At 50.2% G+C, this 13,221-nt stretch overlaps 1 protein-coding gene across 3 annotated transcripts in view; it reads right to left on the reverse strand.

Moving 5' to 3' along the window:
* LOC144938475 (phosphatidylinositol 3,4,5-trisphosphate-dependent Rac exchanger 2 protein-like) overlaps nucleotides 1-13,221 on the reverse strand; it is a 210,679-nt gene that overhangs the window by 153,685 nt on the left and 43,773 nt on the right. For all 3 annotated transcript variants that reach the window (XM_078866327.1, XM_078866326.1, XM_078866325.1), the window contains exons 6-8: nucleotides 8,785-8,886; nucleotides 6,990-7,151; nucleotides 781-914 (exon numbers count right to left, since the gene is read on the reverse strand). In XM_078866327.1, coding sequence (XP_078722453.1) covers nucleotides 781-914; nucleotides 6,990-7,151; nucleotides 8,785-8,886 — 398 coding nt within the window. The remainder of the gene's footprint in view (nucleotides 1-780; nucleotides 915-6,989; nucleotides 7,152-8,784; nucleotides 8,887-13,221) is intronic.

A 13,221-nucleotide genomic window follows, 5' to 3' on the forward strand; every position in this document is an offset into this window, starting at 1 on the left:
GTGGCAATGTTTACACACCACACCAGGTGCTCATTTGAGGCCGAGTCGATCTCGGGGAGGCCCGGGACTGGTTCAGATCATCGCAACTGGTATAATTGGCCGCAAGCGGGAATGGAACTCAGGTCGCCGGGTTCGTAACAAAGTGCGCCGACCACTATGCCACCGCTCCCCCCCCCCCCTTGATTATGTACACACATGCACACAAACACAAACAAAGCAAAAAAAAATCCCTATTTAACCTTTGAGACAATAGGGGCGAGGGCTCTGAAAGCAGGTGGTGTGGTCCAACACCACAGCAGGCTGCTGTGGTCTCTCCAGCACCAATCTTTACACACCACCAGGTGCTCATTTCATGCCGAGTAAACCTAGGGGAGATGCCTAACAGTTTCAGACACTGCTTGCTTTTGATGTAAAGTCTATCTTGCCTAACCGGGTGAAGAACTTCAGGGTAGGATTATATCTTTGCAAATGTGACTTAGGTTACCAAAATAACAAAAGCTAAAACACGTTTATTTTTAAAGCACAGTGATGAAGCAAATAAAAAAAACAACCAGCTCAATAGATGCGTCTACATGCTGCCCATGTACACACACGCAGGCCCACGCTTACACACACACACAAATTACACAGCAGCCAAATAGGAAACACATTGTGTGGGTTAAACGAACTAAACCACACCAGCGCAGCACGTCAAGGACGCGATGCCGAGGCCAGAATGCAAAGCGGCCGTCGGGTTTGAGTCGAGGGGACAAGCGGCGGTGGCGGTGGGGCCAGGCTCACCGGGACTTGCGCTTGCAGTAGACGAGGAGGTTGTCGAAGAGGAAGAAGACGCGCTCCTGAATGTTGCCGGCCGAGATCTTGAGCAGGGAGCCCTGCTTCAGCATTTCCGTGCAGGTGTCGGTGATGCTGGAACCCTGCGGATACCACAAAAAAAAACACACACAAGCAGCGGGTTTCGTTTCGAGAGACGGGGCAGGCGCGTGTGCGCAGAACGCGCGGTCCCCGCATAAGGAGGAGAGATTTACACCATCGGAACCTCATTTGTCAGTAAAAAATATGATAATTGTTTTTTTACCCTTGTATCTGGCAACAAAACTGACACCTTTTTTACAAGGAGTCATGTTTGCATAGACCACAATACCTGCAGCCATAAAGCAAACAAAAAACATAACTCTGATAATATATGCACTGTCCTTGAAGTTAATTGGTCCACACCCGAGACAGCTTTCCTTAGAGCCTAGTCTCACATGGATTGGACCAAGATGACGCCAAAAGGCGCACAACTCAAAGACAATGCACCATCAGAGTATGAGAGCTCAGGGTAAGCATTCACACCATTGGAACCTCATTTGCCAGTAAATTTGGAACCTCATTTGCCAGGCTGCAGGTATTGTGGTCTATGCAAACATGACTCCTTGTAAAAAAAGGTGTCAGTTTTGTTGCCAGATAGAAGGGTAAAAAAACAATTATCAGGAGGAGAGATGCCACGCGCGCAGGAATGTGCGTGTCATCCGAGGCTTGGCTAAACCTGCTTTACGGTTGACATGCAGCCAACAACTACGACCATACCCCCCCCCCCTCCTTTCGCGAGCGGTCAACATCAGCAGCATTCGAGAGACAGACTCTGAAGACGGCAGTACTCTTGTTGGAACACGTGGGCAGAGGAATGGGTGGTCGTGTATACGTGAGGGGGCAGCATCATGGAGGGTGTCGGGGTGTCGGGATGTTCACTACCTCGCCTGGTATGCAGGTGGTCGTGGGTTCTTCCCGTGGTCGCGTGGATTTTTCTCCGGGTCCTCCAGTTTTTCCCTCCACATTTAGAATCAATGTGCGTTTAGAGTATTTGGCTGCTATAAATATCCACACAATAAGCCAGTTTGCGTGGAGCTATAAAGCTCAGTGGGCCATTAAAAAATGTTTTGTTTTAAATGCAGTCTGGCCAGCACTTCAGATTAGCACGATTACCGCGGTTGGCTACGTATGGTTGCGAAATAAGTTCAACATTCACACATACATGGTGTTGCTGGCGCTGCTTTACATGTCTGTGCGATGCATTCGCCTGAAATAAACTTAAAGTCCTTTTTGTCAATGTATTGCTGGATGAATTCCCGCCCCTCCTACCCCCTCCACGTTTGACCATACTTCACCACGCCGATCAGTGCGGGCTTGTGAAAGGGAGGCGTGTCCCCATGGTCAGGTCGGATAGCACTCGCACTGATGTTAGCCATGCCGGGGAATTTAAACACGTCTCTCTTGCAAATGAGACTTTCCTGGTCTCTTGAGTTGTCACCTGGTTAAACAAAATAAACTTGAACTTAATTCTCAGGTATGAGCATTACATCGGTGGTGACGAAGAATAATCGCTCAGGGAACTTGTTTTGCCGACAACGTACGTGTTTCTGTGTGTGTGTCTGTCTGTGTGTGTTTGTGTGTGTCTGTCTGTGTGTGTCTGTGTGTGTTTGTGTGTGTCTGTCTGTGTGTGTCTGTGTGTGTTTGTGTGTGTGTAGGAGCGGTAGTGTAGCGGTTAGCGCGCTGCACTACGAACCTGGCGACCCGGGTTCGATTCCCGCTCACGGCAAAACACCAGTGACGATTAACTGAACCGGTCCTGGGCCTCCCCTAGGTCGACTCAGCCTCAAATGAATACCTGGTGCGATGTGTAAACATCGCCACTAGGGAGACAAAGGCGGTCGGGCGTGGTGCTGGCCACCCACCCCCTCGTGTACCGTTCCGGCCTTCATAGGTGCTCGCTAACAGCACTTGCCCCTACAGTCTGTTAAGGCTATATGGGGGATCTTTGTCTTGTGTGTGTGGGGAGCGGTGGTGTAGCGGTTAACGCGCTGCACTAGGAACCTGGCGAAACGAGTTCGATTTCCACTCATGGCCAAAACCAGCGACAATTATTTGAACCGGTCCTGGGCCTCCCCTAGGTCGACTCGGCCTCAAATGAGTCCCCGTTGCGGTGTGTAAACATCGCCGCTGGGGAGACAAAGGCGGCCGGGCGTGGTGTTGGCCACCCACCCACTCGCGTGCTGTGCCGGCCTTCATTGGTACCCGCTAACAGCACTTGCCCTAACAGTCAGTTTAGGCTATACGGGGGACCTTAGTGCGTGTGCAAATTGTCTATTTAGTGCACCTTTTTTCCTCTAGTCGGCAAGTCTGACGGTTTTTCTGATAGCTTTAATTCGATATAGTGTACTTATCCAGGTGTGGAGAAATTGATGGTGCTCTTTAAAGTGTATAGCCGCCTGGGCCCTTATACGTCACACGCAAGCAGGCGTGAGAGAATGGCCACGCAAATAGCACACAACAGGGCTGCTCTTGGGGCTGCATCAGACAGCAGGCACACACACTGCGGCATTGAACTGTAGACCAGTGTACTGGAAAGCCTTTGCCCCCACCCGCACCCACCCACCCACCCACGCACACACTGCTGCTAGAGGGCCGCTTTGTGAATAGCCAGAAGATGACCGATGGTTGAGAACAGTTGTGGGGGCTTATTGTATGTCGGGCAATGTTGGACATTTGCGAGGCTTGTGATGGGCTTGAAGAGGATTCAAGAAAACAAACACGGGAACACACAACTCACTGCCTATTTCCGATTTGTTTGAAAAGATTCTGAGATTAATACACAAATCGAATGTGCTTCTGCATGGTGGCAATTAAACTGGAATTGTGAGATTTTCAAAATACTTGACATGGTTAGATAGATTAAATTACGATGTAAAGCTTTCGTGACTGCAGGGATTCATCTTCTTGGTTCTTTCGATAAAGTCACGTAGAAGGGAAATAAAAAAAAATAAAAAAATAAAAAAAGAGCATTTTATTATGTAAAATTTTTATTATTTTATTATTTCCCTTCTACGTGACTTTACCGAAAGAACCAAGAAGATGAATCCCTGCAGTCACGAAAGTTTTAAATCGAAATTTAATTATTTTATTATGTTTTATTTTTATTATTTTATTATTTCCCTTCTACGTGACTTTACCGAAAGAACCAAGAAGATGAATCCCTGCAGTCACGAAAGCTTTAAATCGAAATTTAATTATTTTATTATGTTTTATTTTTTTTATTTTATTATTTCCCTTCTACGTGACTTTACCGAAAGAACCAAGAAGATGGTAAGATTATTGCACCAAATGTGCCAAACGGCTGAGTGGAGGCTCGACCAATCACGAGGTCGCGCACAGAGGGCCTTTAACTCTCGGGAAACAATAAAAAACCGTGATCAGTTGCAGTGCTGGCGACGAGTTTTTGTAACGATTTAAACTGCCAACGGAACACGCCGAGTTCCAAAACCACACCGGGTTCCTGTTCCGTACCACAGAGAATGTTTTTCACGTGCCTGCCGCCCCTGGCATCAAGGAAGCACGGTTTGGTTCCTCTCCAGATGCATGGCGCATTCTTGTGAGGTTTTTGGTTTCCCGAACCAGTTTTCTGGTAAATCATATTGAAGGTTGTGGGGGGGGGGAATAACTTATTCCACTTAGCGGAATTAAACTTCTCTTTTCTCTCTAATGTCTGCAGGGTGCACGTCGGTCGTTCTGTACGTTTTCTCATTAACGCGACAATAGTTACGTCATGCAACAGTCATTACATAATAGTACCCTGCAGTAACTATAACCGTTCCCTTTATTGTAAAAAAAAAGATTAAACACGTTAAAGGTGCAGCCCTGCAATGTTTCTGCTCACACCACCGCTGGCGGAAGAGCCACCGCTGGAGGGAGCTCTAGAGAGCCCCTCTGCGATGCGCTTGGCCTACTCTTCCACAATGGCCAGACGTCTCGGAAGTGGTGGGAATACCCACACTCTAAACTTCAATAAACTATGACATTAAATTTAGGCCAACCTCTCTGCGGCCTATCCAAATTCTACTTCCACAGAGGCCAAAAGTGAATACCCTCTAAAGAGAACCACCGCTTGCCGTAGGAATGTGGAATTTACATGACTGGCGCAGAGCCAGGGATGGAAAGACAGCGCTGCTTCAAGCTCCGGGCCAAAAAAAAAATCCAAGTTGAACAATTAAATCGAAATGTCTTAATTTGACCGTGTTCACAGCTTATTCATATGCACCACGACCTACACAGCATGTGCGACTTTTGTCATTGTCCATGCAGACAAGGTAGAGATCAGAGAGATTAAGCTGTTTTCCAGGTTAATTCGCTTGGCACATATTGCCAGTTCTCAAATGTATCTGATATTTCATGCGCCCCTCTCTCTCTCTCTGTCTTTCATGGACGTTGGCGGGTCCCCCGTGAGCGGATTGCGGCCATCAACGTTTGCCCGGCTAGCCGATGCCTCGCGCCACAACCACCACCACCACCGCCACCGCCACCACCGCCACCACCGCCGCCACCACCACCACCGCCACCACCACCACCGCCACCACCACCGCCGCCACTGCCACTCGAGGCCGTCAAGATTAAACATTTTGGCGGTCCGTTTTGCAACGGCAACTATTGACGAGAGCAACAAAGACGGCCCAGCGAGCGGAAGTGTTCTTCGCAGCCTTCCCCGCCTGCAAACCACAGCCCGCGCGCGGGATCGCCAAGAACGCCGTCGTGCCAAAGACCCTCCTCCACCACCACCACCACCAGGCCCTCCCATCCCCCGACTGTCTTGGCTGCGAGCGACACCGAGAGCTCGCGAGAGCTGACGGGAAGAGGTACAAAGCAAGGGCCCCCCCCCCCACCAGCCCACGTCCGTCACACCCCCGCGTCCATCACACCCCCAGTGGTAACAAACGAGCCGCAGTCACAACCAGCTGGCGCGCCCGCGAGCTCAACGTTAATGCGGCGAGCCTTGCACGCGAGGACACGCGGCGCAAACGCAGATGCGTCGCACGCGCTGCATCTGCTCGTGGCGTTTAGTCGGGATGTGTAGCTGCCGGGCCCCGACGCGTTGTCTAGCGACGGGCGACGAAGGCCTGTTTTCTCTCAGAATGTGCGCGGTGTCTCAAAGGTCTGTCGATTAACGTTCGGTAACTTCCCTTGCAAGTTGTGCATTACATGCGCGTCCCTTGTCTTGTTTACACAATGAAACCAGGAATTATCCCAAATCAATTTAGAGGTTTCTGTAACTACGGTCTACTGTGAACGGTTTTTTTTTTTAGTAATTTGCTGGGCCAACGTTCGTGACGGGAAATGTTATTTTATTAAATATGTATTTATGTTTCTGCGCCGTTTTGCAATTTCTTCTGCAACACGGCTGTTTTTGCTCCAACTCTATTTGGCTCATTGTTATTCTCAGCTTTTACGTTTCCGCTTCTCACTTTGAGAGACCCATGTCACTCTTGCGAATGAGACGACCCCTTCTCTCTTGAGTTCCCACCCGGGTCAAACTGTACACACTTAAACTTGATCTCCCGTTTAGGCTGCACAAACAGCCTTTAGTTCTCTGTCCTTCCTCTGCACCTCCGATGAGCGCGGTTGGCTACATACTGCGTGAAAGAAGTTCAACCACACATACACGGATGCAAATTCGGACGGCGTCAGAATCCGAATCCTCCTTGTACCCTCGAGAAATCCTCACGAACTGCAAAGCTCTTTACACCATTGGAACTTCATTTGCCAGTAAAAAATATGATAATTGTTTTTTTACCCTTCTATCTGGCAACAAAACTGACACCTTTTTTTACAAGGAGTCATGTTTACATAGACCACAATACCTGCGGTCATAATGCAAACAAAAAACATAACTCTGATAATGTGCACTGTCCTTGAAGTTGATTGGTCCACACCCGAGACAGCTTTCCTTAGAGCCTAGTCTCACATGGGTTGGACCAATCGGGTGTGGACCAATCAACTTCAAGGACAGTGCACATAATCAGAGTTATGTTTTTTGTTTGCATTATGACCGCAGGTATTGTGGTCTATGCAAACATGACTCCTTGTAAAAAACGTGTCAGTTTTGTTGCCAGATAGAAGGGTAAAAAACAATTATGCGAAGCTCTTTGTCAACAAGACTTCCGCCCAGCACCGCCGCTCACCTCCCAGCCCTCGATGCTCGACTGCCACTCCTGCAGGGCCTCGAGCCGCTCCATGCGACGCTTGGTCTCGTTGATGGCCGAGCACACGGCCTTCATGCTGCACAGCGCCTCGCCCACCGCGCCGTGGTCGCTGTGCGTCGCCGCCGTGCGCTTCAGCAGCTCCTGCGCGGCACGCGGCACACCGCGGCGAGTCGTCGTCGTCGAGAACGTCATCGTCGTCACGGTCATCGTCGTCATCATCGCAGTCGTCGCAAGCCTAGGCGGCATCACGATCATGTTCAATGTCAAGGTCATCATCATCGTCGTCGTCAGCGCCACTGCTGTGGCAGTATCGCCGTTATGGCTGGCAATTATCAATCTGTGCCCGTCATCATCACTGTCAACATTCAAAAATCATGATCATCATCATGATTTAAATATTGTTTTGTGTTTAGTGGCTTGTCCTTCTCCCGCACCTCGGGTTAGCGTGGTTGGCTACGTACGGTGTGGAAGAAGTTCTACACACACGCACTATTATTGCCATAGTTGTCATCAGCATTGTGATGTCATCACCACACGCACACGCACACACCAAGCCGAGCGCGGTTCTTCTCACGTTAACCATCAACGCCCGGCAAAGCGTAGCGGCGTGGAAGTGACACGTCACACAAACCTGTCACCTCAGGAGGACACACGTGGGTCCTCACCCGCTCGTCTTGCCACATTTCACTGTCCAGATTCGCCCACAAAGTGGGGAAAAGTACCGATTATGAAGGCTAAAAACTAAGAGGAAATCGCAGCGCTGGCAACACAGGAGCCCGTGATGAGGCTGCACTGTAAAGGCTGGAGAACAGGAGGCAAGAAATGCACCGGTTCACAGTTTGAAAGTGGCTGCTACCCAGAGGTCGCAAACGAGTTTTGATTCCTTACCCGTACCCGGCCGCACCAGGGTCGCAAACGGGTACCCGTACCCGGCCGTACCCTTAGCCTACCCGTACCCGGCCGGGTACGGGTATCGGGTACCTGATTGCGACCTCTGGGATGAAGCCATGTTGCAGGCGCGGGTGGGTTGATTCTAGGAACTTGAATTGTGAGAAGAGACAAGACGTTTGGAAATGAGTGACAAACGGTGACTCACCAGTGACTCACGGCCGCACCAGGGTCGCAAACGGGTACCCGTACCCGGCCGGGTACGGGTAGCCGGGTATCGGGTAGGGTGTACGGGTATCAGGTACCCGGTTGCGACCTCTGCTGCTACCCTCACGTTAACCAGTTAGAACACTTTACGGACTTTTGTCAATCCACTGCTCGGACGAAGACCTCATCCTTGTTCGTCATGGGGGCTATGTGACCATGCTTCACGCTGGTCAGTGTTCCTGGGTGAACGGAGGGGAGATCCAGCACCGTTTCAGATGTCACCCCCCCCCCCCTCCTCCCAACACTGATGCGAGCCATGGCAGGGAATCAAACTCGGATCGTTGGGTTCACAGAGGACAGTGCAATTGCCGCTGTGTCCCCCACCTCTCCTGCTCCTCACAGCACGTGCATTCAGGTTGTGCTTGTAGCAATGGATTTCCGTTGTTGTTGAGCGATGCCAAGCACCTGCGCAGGCTACCCCCTCAGGCGAATGCAACGACCGAGACGGAACACCACCACGAGCAGGCCATCAAAACAAGACGGGAAAAAAGATCCTCGACGCTTGTGCCCGAATTGACCGACGGAGCGGGTGGCGGTGGGCGAATCGATTCGAGGCCGAGAAGCAACAAGATGGGCCCCATCAGCGTGAACCCTCGCAAAGTGGCAGCAGCGGACGTACCTTGAGAAGGAGCGGGTACTTGCAGATCCTCTGTATGGGCGAGAGTAGGTATCCCTGCAGGGGGATGTCATTGTCCCGTCTGCCTCCCAGCAGCATGCACCCCTGAAAGCGTTAAGGACAATGATGTACGACGCCGGTCAAGTCACGGACGCACGCCAGTCGAAGGCCACACGTGAGGCCTACTGCTTGAGATGGCCGGCAAACGATGTATGTGTCCACTGGGTTCACCTGATCTGCGCTGATCAGGTCCTCGTGGGGGATACTTTCAACCTGGCAACAGCACGGCGAGTCGAAGTTTAGCGCGCTTCTTTATACTATTTACACTTTGTGTGTGTGTGCGTGCTGAACTCCTGTCGCACCGTACGTAGCCAATCGTGATAAGGGGCCGTCCATAAATGACGTCACGCGATTTTGTACGATTTTTGACCCCCCCCCCCCCTCGTCACACGGCGTTTACAAAAAGGCAGAACCCCCCCCCCTCAAATATGAGGTCACAAAGCTCTGCCCACCCCCCAAAAAAACTCATGCTTCAAATCGCTTTAAACTATTGTCATTGTAGTGCGTATTTAATGTGGAGCTGCAATCTGATGTTGTAGGAGAAAACATTTATTAAAACGTATATTTAATTAAGTAGAACGTGTTGTCTATTTTTATTTAAAGTTGCGCATTTTGATGTGACGTCAAGTTTCTCAAACCCCCCCCCCTCGTCACACATCGTCACAAATGTCTGACCCCCCCACCTACCCAGGTGCGTGACGTCATTTATGGACGGCCCCTAATCGGAGGTGTGGGGGAGAAGGAAGACAAACCAAAACCAGAAAGAGCGGTTCGAAAGAGAGGAGTTTTCAATCGAGATTTAAAAGGTGCATTACCCTGCGGACATCACGCGCATTATTCACCGCGCTCGTAAAAATGTTGGCCCCCAAGTAAGAGAAAAGGTCCCACACACCGCTGCTCTGTAAACAATTTTGGCTCAGGAAATGGGACAATAGATCAGACATAGGCTGTATTTTCATGCGGCCTCACCCATTATCGTTGCATTGCAAGAGATCGCCATGGCCAATTCTGTCGTTACTAAAGCACCGTGCCTTCACTCGTCTCTTCCTAATTAGACTTGTACACGGTCAACTACCAACCTCCAACGTACACTCCTTACACTTCCACAAGCATCGTACCGTGATGACAACTCGCAATAACGATGCGACTTCAGAGGAAGTTTCAGAATGAAACGGAGCGATTTCAGTTATACATTCTACAAACCTGCTGTTTCTGGTGGAGTGGTTTAGGTTTTTTGTTGTTGTTTCGGCCGGAGTTGAGCGGTAGTGCATCAGTTAGCGCGCTGCACTACGAACCCAAGTTCGGTCCTGGGCCTCCCCTAGGTCGACTCGGCCTCAAATGAGTAGATGGCGAGGTGTGTAAACAACGCCACTGGGGAGACAAAGGCGGCCCCGGGCGTGGTGCTGGCCACCTCTGCCTTCATAGGTGCTCCCTGTCAGCAATTTCTCCTACGGTATATGTTAAAGGCTATACGGGAGATGTTTATTTTTGTACTTTTTTTAATAATTGCAAAAAAATGCCAATAATTTACAGAAGTAACATTATTACTTGTCCTATGGAAGGACTGGCCCCACCATAGGAATGTGGAATTTCTACCCATAGCTCCTCAGGAATACCACCAATCATCACCACCGCGCCAAAGCTCATGGAGCAAAAGTTGCATTTAAACTCTGACCGCTAGTATTATGCAATTACATTTCATTAACATCAGAGCCAACGCATTGAGAGAGATTGATGGAAATGCGAGTGTGCGTCACCAACACCAAGGGAAGCTGGCACTGCTGCTGCAGTGCCGGATAAAAGTGGGGTTCCGACCCACATCCCAAAAGCAGCGACACTACGGCTCAACCAGCTGACCATCGCCGGTCCAGTCATGGGACAGACGCCCACAGCCCTAAACCCCAACTGCCCATATCTTCGCTTCCTCCGCCAACCGAGATAATCGGAAGCGTCTAGGGCTGCCTCGGCTTGGCTTGTACGCGTGCACGTTGAACTTCTTTCGTACCGTACGCAGCCAGCCGTTGCTAATCGGAGGTGTTATATTGCTGTTGGTAATGCAGCAACCATGTGGAAATCAAGGCCCTGCCAGGGTCAATAACCGACGGGTTGCAATGCAAGAGACGTTATTCGTACCGTATTCTCTGGATAATCAGACACTCTGGAAAGCAAGATGCACCCAAAACTTTTGCCCGGTGTAGATAAAGTTATTTTGGTCACTGGTGGGTGCTAGGGTGTGTCAATGGATGTTATAATCTAGGGAAAGCGGTATATCCCGTCATAAAGCAAGCGAGGCCAACAAAAACGAACGCCGGTCGTTGGCAAATGAAATTAAAATAATCGACTGAGCCGTATTCGTAAATGTCTTTCTTGTCCGCGTTGTGTTTTGATCGATAAAATTTATCTCGGCTTAACAGCGAGACTTTTAAAGGGCTCGGCAGCCAATTGCGACCGGCTCGACCTCGGCGACTTCCTCTCGACACCACCGCCGAGAGCTCCGTCACCCGAGCGGGCACGCGTGCCGTCACCACCCGCCCACCACCACCACCACCACGGACGCCCTTCCAACTCCCCGCACAGCCGGCGGCATCGTCGTCACCACCTCCTCCCCCCGCCCCCGACGTTTGAAAACAACTTCCCTCCCCCTCTGCAGAAATTACATCGGCCGCTTTTGTGTGCGCCTTTTTCCCCTCTGCATCGCCGTTTTTTAACCTAAATTAGTCAACTTCCTCCCGCAGCCCCTCGGCGTGCCCGCACTGCGTGCCCACGCACGCAGCTGCGTGCGCACGCACGCAGCACGCGCTACGTGCACACGCAGCACGTGCTACGTGCCCGGGGAAATCCGCATGCGCACGTCGAGGACTGCGTCGCTCTAGAGCCTGTCCCCGTGAAAATTCAAGCCAGAGCATTTACACAAGTATCAGTCGTGTTCATACGTCACTTGGTAAAGATTAAAAAAACAGACAAATATCTCCCATATTCTTAGGTTTTTTTTGGGTAAAGTCACGTAGGTAAAAAATTAAAATTAATAAAAGTAAAATACAATTTTAATTTTATTTTCCTTTTATTAATTTTAATTTAAAGTCACCTAAGTCACGCAGGTAAAAAAATTAAAATTAATAAAATTAAAATAAAATAAAAATTTTACTTTTATTAATTTTAGTTTTAAGAATATGAATCCTTGCAGTCAGGAAAGCTTCAAATCTAGAAATATCTCCCATATAACCCGGGACTGTATTCTTGTCGCTACAAGGGATGTGAGTGAGCAACTAGCAAGGCCGGGATGGCACAGAAGAAGGTGGTGCGGCCAGGACTACGTATCGTAGATAATTCCTTTTCGACAAAATGACCTGCGCCAACAGTAAACGCTCGTAAACAAAAACGATGACAACAACAGCGTCCATTCACCGACAAGCGACGTTGACTTCATCACTTCGCTTGTGCCAGGCTAGGTGCACTTTGATGGCTAAGGCTCGCTTGGCCGGAGGTCACGGAGCAGACCCAGGTGCTTTGAGTCGAATGACCGAGACGACCAGCTGAGACTGAGATGTCGCAGTCAGTTATACATGAACACAACAAAGACAGACCCCCCCCCCCCCCAATAGTCTTTAACAGACTTTTGGGGAAAGTGTTGTTGGCGAGCAGCCTATAAAGGCCGGTACGGCACACGAGGGGGTGGGAGACCGCCTTTGTCTCCCCAGTAGCGATGTTCACACATCGCACCAGGTACTCATTTTAGACCGAGTCGACCTGGAGGAGATCACCGTTTGGAAAATCCCCACCGGTGTTGGCCGTGAGTGGTGATCGAACTCGAGTTGCCGGGTTCAAAGGGCAGTGCGCTAAGCACTGTGCCACCGCTCCCCACCGCTCCCCACGCGCGCACAGCTCATGGAAGCCGGCGTGTTTTTTTTAAATGCACAACACCTGGGGGGAAACCAAAACGAGTGACCGCATGTGCACCATGAACCGAGAGATTGGGCTGGGGACTGGGCAGCCACAAATACAACGAGACTCACAGCTGGGATTTGACTCACTCTCTCCTTTGCTCAATCGCTCTCACCCTCGCTCTCTCTCTCTATCAACTATCAATTACTCGCCCTCGCTTTCCGCAAGCACTCACTCGATGATCTCAATTATGTCGCTCACAAACCGCTTGAAGTTGCGCAAGACAATTTGGACCCACGCACATTCACCTTCAACGATGCAACTTCAACCCTGATGATGATGATGATGTTGTTTGGAAAGCCAAATGGGGTTCGCAAGAAGTCACAAACACCTTGCGAAAGACCGGACACAGAAGATCGCTGGCTTCGCTCTTCCGCAAAAAACTCTTCGGCAGTGTGCGGCGACTCTGGTCACCACCCAGAACAGAACCTCGTAACG

Source organism: Lampetra fluviatilis, chromosome 22, assembly GCF_964198595.1.
Source record: "Lampetra fluviatilis chromosome 22, kcLamFluv1.1, whole genome shotgun sequence".
NCBI lineage: Eukaryota > Metazoa > Chordata > Hyperoartia > Petromyzontiformes > Petromyzontidae > Lampetra > Lampetra fluviatilis.